Genomic DNA, 11,967 nt, shown 5'->3' with positions numbered 1-11,967 from the left:
GGCAGACACCTTTATACAAAGTGACTTACAACAAATACATTTGTCTAAGTAAGTGAATCATCTATCCATCAGTCTTCATAAGAAATAGAAATCTATGCTAGGACCAGGGGCCATTGGCTGTCACAATGGAATCTGTGTGGAATTATATCAGATTTGGCTTTTTTCAGCATTTTTTGTGTTGTTCCAATGCAAACAAAAACCACCAGCCAATATTGTTGTCTATGACTTTATGTTTTTCTAGTGTCCACGACAATATCACATTACCTGATTACCTGAATCAACCGTTATCCATGAAATATTAATAGCAAAAGATGCAATTTCCCTTTGTGATCTGTCCAGTTCAGTCATGGCAATGACAGACGTTTAGATGATACTGTGTAAACTTTGTTTAATTCAGTATGTGTTTGTCCGGTGTTAATCTCTGTATTGTCTTGGTGTACATTTCTCTTACTGTGTTTGACAATGTGTACTGTGTGTGTGTGTGTGTGCATAATATGTGCCTGACTCACTGTCTCTCCCTCTTTCTCCTCCTGCAATCTCCACCACAGGACAGAGATCTACGGCCAGAGGAGATGGAAGGTACACAGTCAGCACCATAATCCTGTTTTTCTCTCTACTCTCTCCATACTGCACACATTTTCCTCTTTCCATATAGTTAAATAATACTGGAAAAAGTGTATGCTGTTTTTAAAGTTGAAACTATGGACAATCTATCCCCCTCTAACTGCTTTCTCCCCCCTCTCTCAACTCCCCCTTCTCCTTCCCCCCTCTCCCCCTTCTCCTCTCTCACCTCTCACCTCACCTTTCTCCTTCCCCCCTCTCCCCCTTCTCCTCTTCCCTCTCACCTCACCTTTCTCCTCCCCCCTCTCCCCCTCTCTCCCCTGGGCAGAGCTGAGAGAGGCCTTCAGGGAGTTTGATAAGGACAAGGACGGCTTCATCAGCTGTAAGGACCTGGGAGAGTGCATGAGGACCATGGGGTACATGCCCACTGAGATGGAGCTGATAGAGCTTAGTCAGCAGATCTGTGAGTCTCACACACACACACACACACACACACACACACACACACACACACACACACACACACACACACACTCACTCACATCATCTCTCACACACACACACACACACTCACTCACATAATCTCTCACACACACAAACACACATCAACGGCAATGCATACACGCATGTACTGTGTGTGTGTGTGTGTGTGTGTGTGTGTGAGAAAAACATACAGTACCATTATCTAACTTCATTATCAGCGTTGTGTGTAATGGCTTATTTTGCCCTCTAGGTGGAGGCAGAGTGGACTTTGAAGACTTTGTGGACCTGATGGGTCCAAAGATGTTAGCAGAGACAGCCGACATGATAGGAGTCAAGGAGCTGAGGGACGCTTTCAGAGAGGTAAAGAAGTCACAGTGTTTAAAAATGAAAGATACTGGTAAAATGTTAAGAGTGTAAGCTGATGTCCGACAACCTCCCCCTCGCTAACGAGCTGAACGAGTTCTATTGTAGGTTTGAGAAAGAGAGGTTCCCGCCCACCCCCGCCCTCTCCCTCCACACCCTCTGGCTACAACCACCACCCCCGTCCCCCAGGGGGGCCAATGTCCCTCCTGCTACCCCCCCCCTCCCCCCTCCCCCCCCCTCCCTCCCCCCTCCTCACCCGCCCCGCCCACCCCCACCCCCCTTTCCCCACCCCCTCTCTCTGTCACAGTGCGAGAGGTAAACAGACTGTTTAAGAGGCAGAATCCCCGGAAGGCAGCTGGTCCGGATTCCGTCTCTCCCTCTGTCCTGAAGCACTGCGCCGACCAGCTGGCCCCGGTGTTTACCCACATCTTCAACGCCTCGCTGGAGCTGTGTCACGTCCCAGCGTGCTTCAAGGCATCAACCATCATCCCCGTCCCCAAGAAGGCCAAGGTCACAGGCCTCAACGACTACAGACCCGTCGCTCTGACCTCCGTCGTCATGAAGGTCCTGGAGCGCCTTGTCCTGGCCTACCTGAAGCTCATCACGGATCCTGTGCTAGACCCCCTGCAGTTCGCGTACAGAGCCAATAGATCCACGGAGGACGCCGTGAACATGGCTCTGCACTACGTACTAGAACACCTAGACACTGCAGGCAACTACGCCAGGATCCTGTTCGTGGACTTCAGCTCGGCCTTCAACACGATCCTCCCACACATCCTGGAGCACCAGCTATCCCTGCTGCAGGTGCCGGTCTCCACCTGCAGGTGGATCACGGACTTCCTGACTGACAGGTCTCAGCGGGTGAAGCTGGGGAAGAGCATTTCCAGCTCCAGGTCCACCAGCACGGGCTCCCCGCAGGGCTGCGTCCTGTCTCCAGCACTATTCTCCCTCTACACCAACAGCTGTGTCTCCCGCCACCCCTCGGTCAAGCTCCTGAAGTTTGCAGACGACACCACCCTGGTGGGCCTCATCTCCGGGGGGGACGAATCTGCCTACAGGGGTGAGATCGAGGGGCTGCAGAGCTGGTGCAGTTTAAACAATCTGGAGCTAAATGCTCTGAAAACAGTGGAGATGGTGGTGGACTTCCGAAGGAAAGCAGCCCTGCCCCCTCCCATCACGTTGGGAGGTACCCCGGTGGCCTCCGTGGAGTCATGCCGCTTTCTAGGCATGACCATCTCCCGGGACCTAAAGTGGGAGCAGAACACCGAGGCCCTCACAAAGAAGGCCCAGAAGAGGATGTTCTTCCTCCGGCAGCTGAGGAAACTCAGGCTGCCGAGGTCCATGATGGTCCAGTTCTACACGGCCATCATAGAGTCCATCCTCACCCACTCCATCATCACCTGGTTCCCTGCTGCAACGACCAAGGACAAGGCCAAGTTGCAGCGGGTGCTACGTTCAGCAGAGAGGGTGATCGGCTGTCCCTTGCCCTCCCTCAACTCCCTGCATGACACCAGGGCTCTGAGGAGGGCAAGGAAGATCATGGCAGACCCCTTCCACCCCGGCCACGGCCTCCTCACCCTGCTTCCCTCTGGAAGAAGGTTGCGGCTGCCTAAGGCACTGAAGGCCCGCCACAGGCTCAGCTTCTACCCCTCAGCCGCCAGGCTGATAAATGACTCTGGCTTCCCCCTCCCCCCCGCCCCCAAGTCTGCCCAGGACTGAACTGGACTCACTGTAAAAACTCTGCACTGCACTTTACTTTATACCGCACTATCCAATGCACTGTTGTCTGTCCTGTGTTGTTGTTGTTGTTGTTGTTGTGTTGTCCTGTTTTTTGACATGTGAAAAAAGTATAAACGCACTTGCTGTGGTAACGAAGCAAATTCCTATATGTGTAATGCATAGTGGCAATAAACGTTATCTCAATCTCAATCTCAATCTCAGACAAGATTGCCTCAACCTGTTCTTGTTACCCCTCTAACTTCCTCGCTCTGTCCACCCACTCCCCTAATTCTTTCTACCTTTTTCCCCCTTTGTCTTGCCCCCGTGCCCCTCTGTCTCCTCTCCTCCGCACCCCCCCCCTCTCTTTCCTCTCCTCCACCCCTCCCCACTCTCTCCACTCCTCTGCCCCTCCCCCTCCTCTCCTCCACCCTTCCCCACTCTCCCCCTCACCTTTCCCCTGCCTCCCACAGTTTGACTCTAACGGGGACGGTCAGATCAGCCTGGGGGAGTTGAGGGAGGCCATGAAGAAGCTGATGGGGGAGCAGCTGAACCATCGGGAGATCGACGAGATCCTCCGGGACGTGGACCTGAACGGGGACGGCCTGGTCGACTTCGAAGGTGATACAACTCTTCCTCTTGTTTAATCATAGTAACTCGCACACACACACACACACACACACACACATTCACACAATAGAATACACAAACAGCCACTGTATACCTCATTCATATTGAGTCGACTCAATAGATGATGTGTGTGATGATGTGTGTGTGTCTCAATAGAGTTTGTGCGAATGATGTCTCGCTAAATCGCCAGAAACAGACGACCGTTTCAGTGAGAAGAGGAGAGTGAGGAGCACAGCAAAACCTCCACTGTGAGATGTCACGGACCAGACCTGAGTATGGTATATTGTTGTTACTCTGTTCAATGGACAAACATATTTTGTGTTGTTTTTACGGTTATTTACATCATTACTATTGCACCAATCCTTTCCATGTACTGTGTGCTGCTGTGTGACCTGTAACATTATGAGGTTGTAATTATTATAATTATGGATGAGAGATTGTGAACAGAGTAAAGGTCCTTGCTATTATTACACCATGGAGGCAATTGTTAGAGGACTCGTCTTACTCTGTGGTGTTAACATATCAATAGATTTAGAATGCATGTTATTATTACAATGATGATTTACATTTTTACAATTTACTATTTTTCTTTTAATGAATTTATGAAGGACTGGAATTTATGAAGTATGTCAATAAACAATTTTTATTGCAAAGAAAATCTTGACATGATAAATGTTTTTCATTCTTCATTGGAATAAGAATATAAAAATCAAAAGACATGGATTTATGAAAATAATAATGGTTAAAGATAAAGACAAAGGATTACACGTTCCCCTTGACATGATACAGTACACCCTTAAAGGTCCTTTAAAACAATAATTCAATTGACTGCATAATTTATACATACACTGTTGTTAGATAGGTATATGAATGTACTCTGCAGTGGTCAAAAAGTCCTTAGACTAAAGATATTTGACATGGAATAAAATTGTATTTGTCACGTACATCGCATACAGCCGTATTTGATATAGTAAAATGCTTGGTGATCTTGCTTCAACAACAGTCAACAACAATAAACAGATCGACAATATAATATAGTAATATAAAACAGAATAAAATAATAAAAACATGAACATAATAAAACAGTGACAATAGAATAAGGGTGTAGTAGAAGCAGTAATACAAGTAGTAATCTTCCATTTATGCGTTCACAATCCGTGAATTTTGGGTTTGTCTTACAGATTCTTTGATGGCATTGTAGAGACTTCAAAATACATTTTACACACACATCATGAACATTTTGCATATTATTTTACATTTTGAACATTCACACCTAAAACATTTCCATCAAGGACCACATGAGAAATACAGGAAGTGTACAATGCATTCATGTCATATCATCTAGTCTATAATCCTTTGCTGTAAAATCTTTGCTACCCCAAAAATAAATCAATTGTATATATATTTTTCTTATCAGATAAAAAAAACAGTACATTCCAAATGATGAAGCAGTCTATGGATGATACTACTACGCCAGGTGTGTTGGGTGTCAGCATGCAGGTAGCTGTCAGTCTCTGATATCAAACACATAACCTGCCCTTTATCCTTTCATGATTTAGACAGGTGGTAACCGCCACTGAACTGTTTTAGCCACAGCCAACTGAGGCATGTGTGAGACCTTTAAACTACAACTTGATTCAAAGGGGAAAATATATTTCATTGCTGTGGCCAGGCAATTGTGAGAAATGATACAGGAGTTGTACATGTAATTTACCATTTCAAAACATCTGAGGTGACTCACACCTTACTGTACATTATCATTCTATGATGTCATATATGGTTATCATGTATGACATGGCCTTGTAATACTCTCACATTCTTCATTGACTATCATTCTTTGGTTGCAATGCTTCATCAATCTCTCTAAGCAGCTTCATGATGCAAGTGTCTTGTAGTAATCAGCTTTTCTGTCAACCATCTATGTTATCAAGTCCTGACACCAAGTTATGATGTTGTCGCAAATGTCTTTTTCTTGTGGTGCTACTCTGGACGGTACTACTCTGCTGTTGGGTATCACACACCTATTATATGCCAGCCTGTTTCTGCCAGTCAGTGATGTCAAACATAGAAACTTGCCCTACATATTCATGATTCAAGATTAGACAGATCAGCTGGAACATCCACTGGTGTACGAACACCAGGCATCTTAAAACTAACTTAGTACTCCCTGAATTATAGGAACACATTATCCTTGCTGTGGTCAGACAATTGTTCTTTGATAAATGATGCAGAGTTGTATGTGCTATTTCAAAACTTCTGAGGTGACTGACATCCTACATGCTACTAAGTGAGTTATTTCGGGGTATCGTGTGACATCATCCCCTTATAGTCTTCCACTTTATTTTCTGTTGAATGACAGTTTCAAGCTCTTCATTGCATCTTCTTTTGTTAAATGACTGGCTTTCCAGTCATCTGGGATTTCAGCAGGCTTTGCCGCATGGCGCTCGGCTATCCTCTCATTAAATGTGGCCATCACATACTTCCAGTAGTCTGAAGTGCCAATGCTGGCATCTCCTTCAATGATCCAGTCAGGGTAATATGTCTGGTAGTTCTTGTAGGGCTTAAAGATGTTTTCTGTCAGCTTGTTTTTAAATGCTAGGGTACTAATCACTAAAGATGAACATATGTGAATTGTCAACTCCCCAGTGCTTTCCCACGTCCATTTTCTGAGACCATTGGGACGGTGAATGCGGGACCAGTGTTTAGTGTGCTCCCCCCCACCTGCTTCACAAGGTGCACCACAGAAGGGACATTGTTTCCCACATCCAAACAGACTGGAGAACATCTTCTCCTGAGGCTTGAATGGCAGAGATGTCAGCTTTTCTCTGATGTCCGTAGTCTGGTCATACTCAGCTGCCAATGACTGCTCCATTTCTTTCACAGCCTTTGTGAGGTAGTCAGAAAATGACTCTGTGTTTGCAATGGACAGTAAGGTAATGGAATCCAGAGGATGCTTTCGAAAGTCAAGCTCCTCGTCAAGAGCACTGCGAACGTTTTCAATGAACTTCTTGATATCATTTACACCGCTAGTTTTATTAGTTAATATTGAAGCAGTGATCTTCTCCACAATCATAGAGAGACTTTTCTTCTCCAATTCCTTAACAATGTTCTTCTTTGAAAGTTTATCAACCATTTTGTCAAGTAGCCATGTCTTCACAAATGTTTCATATTCTGTAATGTACTGGTCATATTTCTCATATTCTCCATCAGTAAGGAGCTGTTCTAAAATGGAGAACTGGAAAGCCCCTCGTGTGCTGTAATCCTCTGACCCTTCATCCGCCTTAACTTTGTCAACAATTTCAGGGCCAATCATTTTGGTCACATATTCCTGCACAGCTGGTCGTAAACAGACCATTGTGAATTCCTCAGCTGTCTTCTGACACTGATCTCGCTCATGAAACAAGTTCATGAAGGCAGCATAATACTTGTCCTTAGATTGTTCCAAAGACGCCCGAGGGTTGTTAAGTGCGACAAAATCATCATGCATCTTCTGAAATCTTGTGACTGCTATACCACAGATGTGTAGCTTTAGGAAAATCTCACATTCTTCATTGACTTTACCTTTGTTTGATTGCAATGCTTGATCAATCTTTGTAAGCAGGTCTTTGATGTATGTGTCATAGTAATCTGTTCTTTTGTCAACCGCCTGTGTTATTAAGTCCTGACAATGTGCTATGATCTTGTCCCAAATGGATTGTACTTTGTTCTTGTGGTGGTCTTTATTCCAGTACGCCGGAATCCAAGCCGACATACGCAAAGACCCAGACGAAGGCACAACAAAGGCTTCTTTTCCACAATTCACCAAAGGGTTGTCAACCAACATTTTATTGACATGACTCCCTCTTGTAGATAAATGTTGTCGTAACAGGTTGAAGGCCTTTTGAGCAACAATGATCGTTGGGAGTTCTCTGAAGTCAAGCTTAGACACGGTTCCCTTCCACATGTACTCAAACTCTTCACTGAGTTCCACATCTGTTAAAACAGTGTTTTTCTGTTTACACTGTTGCAGCAAGTTCAGTACTTCCTTTTCCATTGTACTCGTCTGTGAGCTCTTGATGTGCTCCACTTGGGCCATTCCCTCTTTGATTTCAACTGCTCTGTGCAATTTGTCCTTCATTGTGTTTTTTGTCTCTTGGACAAGTCTTTTGCCATCGGTTACAAAACCTTCCTTATATTTTTCCACAAGTTTGACAGTACCAGCTTGCTCAAAGTAGTTCACTATATTGTCTTCAATTTCCTTTTCTCCAATTGAAATCTTTGCATATAAATCATCCTCCAAGTAATTTAGCTTATCTTTTATGTTGATTTGGGGATTGGAATTTAAAATTGTATTTTCTGCAGCTAGAATCAACTTGTACATATTCTTCTGAAATGACCACTCCCAACTATTGTACTCAATGCATATGCTGTTGTATGCATCTGCAACCAAGCTGTTTCTGAAACTGAAGATGAATTTCTCAAACTTCACAGCATCCCACAAACATTTGATCCACTTCAGGAACTCTATCATGTCATGATTTTCCCGATTTTTTTCCAAATCTTGCATCAAGGTCTTTTTGAAGTCATACACAGCGTCACTGTAGCCAGCATTGACTGGAGCCATAGGGGGAGTTCCATGCCAGAGCCCTGGGATGTAACTGCTGCTTGTGTCTGGATCATACTCTATCATGTCAGTGAACTTGGTGATATTCTCTTTCTTCTCCATTTTAGCTGCTACCAGAGTCATTTCATCCAACTGTTCCAAGAACTTCTTCCTGCCTGTCATGTTGTTGCTATGGGCGGCCATGTCAGACACATTCTGGTGCACAAAGTGACACAATGGCTTCTTTCCCACTTCCTTCATCCTGAGGAAGGCATGAACCACGATCTGTAGAATGTCTTTCATCTCTGTGTTGTTCTCCAAGGAAACGTTGATAATTGTGACATCACTTAGTCCTATGACCAGTGTTGCAAGTTCATTGTCATGTTCATAACTGTCATCCAGTTGAGCTAGCTCTGGTGATTTCAAGCCCTCTGTGTCAATGACCATGATGAAGTCACATTCTAGCTCCTCTTTCAGTTCTTTGTTGACTTTAATCAGAAGCATGAAGGCACCTCTGGTACATCGACCACTACTTACAGCAAACTGAACCCCAAACATGGTGTTGAGGAGAGTCGACTTTCCTGTGCTTTGGACACCTAAAACGGAGACCACCTGGATCTTGCTGTTGGATTCAACAAGGGTATGAAGCTGAGTGAGAACATCTGATATCCATTTCAATGGGATGTTGGAAGCATCTCCGTCCACAAGCTCAATGGGGAAACCATCCAACAGCATCTGAGCACACAATCCAGGCAAATGTTCCATCTGTTTTCTTTGTAGTCTGTTTTCAGGGAGGGAGCATGCAGATTCATACAACTGACCTAACTCACGAAAGAAATGTTCCAGTCCCAAAGATCCATCAGATATTTTCCTATCCACATTTGTAATGGCATCCTTGTTGCTTAACACATTTTGGCAAAGATCTTTGTATTGCTCTCTCAACTTTGCTAAGTTCTGCCGTGACAGGTTGTCCAAATGTATTCGCATCCACTTCAGGAAATAGGTTCGCTCCACTGTTGACCTTGACCTTGACATTCCTACTAAGAAGTTCTTCATTGCATCTGTCATTTTTAAACGTTGTTGCTTTTCTCTCAGGTCTTTTTCCGTTTTCTTCAGTGAGCTCTTGTAATGTTCAATGTCTTGATTCACTAATTTTCTTAGTCTGCATCTCTCTTTCTCCAACTGGGAAAGCTCTCTCCAGATTGGTCCTTGAAAGGGTAACTGTTCCATTTTGAATTTCACTGGGTCAGTTATCTTGCTGGTGATTGCTTCTGCCAACTTCTTGGCACTTTGACACTCACTGCAGTCCTCATCAACCAGGATCGTAAGCTGACGAGCTATGCCAGCCATATCTATCACTGACAATTTCTTTGAACTGTTTTTTATGACGGCAGTGACAGATGACTGCAAGGTTTTAACGAATCCTGCATCATTCTGTTTTTTTCTAAAAATCACATTTGTATGACTGATGCTGCAGTCTCTAATGAGTTCTCTCAACTTCTCTACTGTATGTGTTTCTCTCTGAGAGGTGTCAACCAGAAATAGCTGTGCTTGTGTCAATTTGCCTTTCAGAACATTGCAAACTGCCTCTAAATCATCGGTGAAAATGTAAACTGCAGCTGATGTCTGACACAGAAAGGAGAACTGTGTTTCAAAGGACCTGATGTCACCTCTGAGATTGGCCACAGCCAAGGGCTCGGTGAACTTGTCTATGCTCATCTTCTCACATGGGAGGTACCAGCTGACTTCAACTAACCCATTTGAAATTTTCCGAGGGAGATCACCACCTTCCATATCATGGTGAACAAATGTGTTATGGCACTGTTGATCGTTACTAAGCAGCTTGTTCAAAATCTGAGACTTTGAAAAGTTGCTTTTTCCCATCCTGACAAAGGATACCATTGGAATACCAGATTGTACAATTCTCTCCTCAATTAAGGACTGTGTGGCTGCTTGAGAAGAGGTTCTAAACGTCTTCACTATGTCTCTCATGGCCCACAGCATCAATGTGCTTTGTCCTGTTTCACAGTCGGGCAGCAGGAAAGGAACAGCAAACTGACACACAGACATTTTCAGGACTATCTCCTGCTGCAAGAGCCCATCTGAGCACAGAAGCACAGCAGTTATGAGATCTAGTGGATGAATGAGATTGCTGTTATCAGTGTCTGTTTCTATACATTTGACACTCCTAGCACTTACATTTGCCATCATTAATTTCTTCAAATAGGCACCTGGAAGTGACTGCATAGTTTGAAGTGGCTCATCTGCTGTGGTATTGGCATTTATCTCAAGGACAGTACTTAACGTAAGCTTGTTTTCAGAATGATCCTCCAGTCCCGCCTTTGACAGCAGCTCCATGAGATGGAATCCTGCAAAAAGTACAAATGGGATGCTTTTATTGCAAAAAAAAGCAAGTTAACTTCACATCACCGTTGCATCACAAAGGATCATGTCATTCTTTTTCAATTAATTCAGAAAAAACTGTGTCGTTTGAAGAAAGGGTAGTGAAACTGTTAGCCTAACTATTACCAGTAGGTATTCAATTAATTCAGTTGGATTATGATCAAATAAATGACATTCACACATACTTGTGGTGAAGGTTGTTGACACAGGTTGACTTTTCTCCCCAGTTTTCATCTCAGTGCAGACGGTGACTGAGTACTCAGTGGCAGGTTGCAGGTCAGACAGAGTGATGCTGAGTGAGGACGTGGTATCGATGTCCTGGTCGTTCCCTGGGCAGTGGTAGGAGATCTGGTACTCGTGGTGGGTTTGGTCCATTCCTTGAGGCTGGCTCCAGCTGACAGTAGCTGACGTGGTGTCCACTGAGTCAACACTCAGCTGGTCTGGGGCAGGAGGTTCTGAGGGAAACATGCAGTGTTTTCAGTACTACAGAACAACAACAAAAACATGATAGCATTTAAGGAGAGCAAACTATGATTTAGTCTTTGCAACTGTAAATAATTTAATTTTTTGGGGATGTTGACCACACACAGACACATTGACTGGAGGTGGTCAGTTTTACACAGAGGATAAACTATAGAGAGATAAGGAAGAGCTCTTACTTGTGCAGATAGTTGTAGAGACTGGTTGACTCTGTTTCTCACCCAGTACGGTCAAGACACTGATCGTGTATTCAGTTCCAGGTCGTAGGTCAGTGAGTGTTCTATAGCAGTCTTCAGTGAACCTTTCCTGGGGGTTTGTCCCTGGACTGCAGTAGGATACACGGTAGCCATGTCGGGCTTGGTCTTTTCCATGAGCCTTTGTCCAGTTGACAGTGAGCGAAGTAGTTTGTAACCTGTCTACTGTCAACTGATCAGGCGCTGGGATTCCTAATATGAATTTGAGGGGGAAAATATTAAATGAATGCATTTGAGATATACTGAGACAAAACATGGAGGTTCATTTCGAAGGTTGTTAGGCTAGTGTATCAGCGATCCTAACATGCCTCAGCCGCCACTCAAGGAAGTCAGAAAAAAACATGTTCAAACCACAAAGCATCCATTAACCCTGCACACTGTTTTGCTGCTGAGGGTCTTAGCAATGGGTATCAATAGTTTTTAAAAAGGAAAACATATATTACTGTGATACATGGACATGGATACATGGATAGTTGGACATTGAGTGAAAATTGG

General features: G+C 44.3%; 3 protein-coding genes across 3 annotated transcripts in view; 1 reads left to right on the top strand and 2 right to left on the bottom strand.

The window, feature by feature from the left end:
• cabp2a (calcium binding protein 2a) overlaps positions 1 to 3,935 on the top strand; it is a gene marked incomplete at both ends in the record, with an annotated part of 6,884 nt that extends 2,949 nt beyond the window's left edge. The window contains 5 exons of the mRNA XM_080534766.1: positions 549 to 579; positions 890 to 1,024; positions 1,295 to 1,404; positions 3,597 to 3,744; positions 3,910 to 3,935. Coding sequence (XP_080390892.1) covers positions 549 to 579; positions 890 to 1,024; positions 1,295 to 1,404; positions 3,597 to 3,744; positions 3,910 to 3,935 — 450 coding nt within the window. The remainder of the gene's footprint in view (positions 1 to 548; positions 580 to 889; positions 1,025 to 1,294; positions 1,405 to 3,596; positions 3,745 to 3,909) is intronic.
• A 2,156-nt stretch (positions 3,936 to 6,091) lies between these two features.
• LOC308160829 (interferon-induced very large GTPase 1-like) lies at positions 6,092 to 6,886 on the bottom strand (the record flags this gene model as incomplete). Its single annotated transcript, XM_080534765.1, has 1 exon — positions 6,092 to 6,886. The coding sequence occupies one exon, from the start codon at positions 6,884 to 6,886 to the stop codon at positions 6,092 to 6,094; it is 795 nt and encodes a 264-aa protein (XP_080390891.1).
• Positions 6,887 to 7,071: 185 nt separating this feature from the next.
• Positions 7,072 to 11,185, bottom strand: LOC308160828 (up-regulator of cell proliferation-like; the record flags this gene model as incomplete). Its single annotated transcript, XM_080534764.1, has 3 exons — positions 10,924 to 11,185; positions 7,913 to 10,704; positions 7,072 to 7,089 (listed from the first exon to the last, which is right to left on the bottom strand). Exons 1-3 carry the CDS (start codon positions 11,111 to 11,113, stop codon positions 7,072 to 7,074), a joined length of 3,000 nt encoding a protein of 999 aa, XP_080390890.1. The 5' UTR covers positions 11,114 to 11,185.
• Positions 11,186 to 11,967: the final 782 nt, after the last annotated feature.

This window comes from Nansenia antarctica, assembly GCF_963989245.1.
Source record: "Nansenia antarctica genome assembly, chromosome: 6".
In the NCBI taxonomy this organism is placed as follows: domain Eukaryota; kingdom Metazoa; phylum Chordata; class Actinopteri; order Argentiniformes; family Microstomatidae; genus Nansenia; species Nansenia antarctica.
This window is presented reverse-complemented; position numbering and strand designations above follow the sequence as displayed.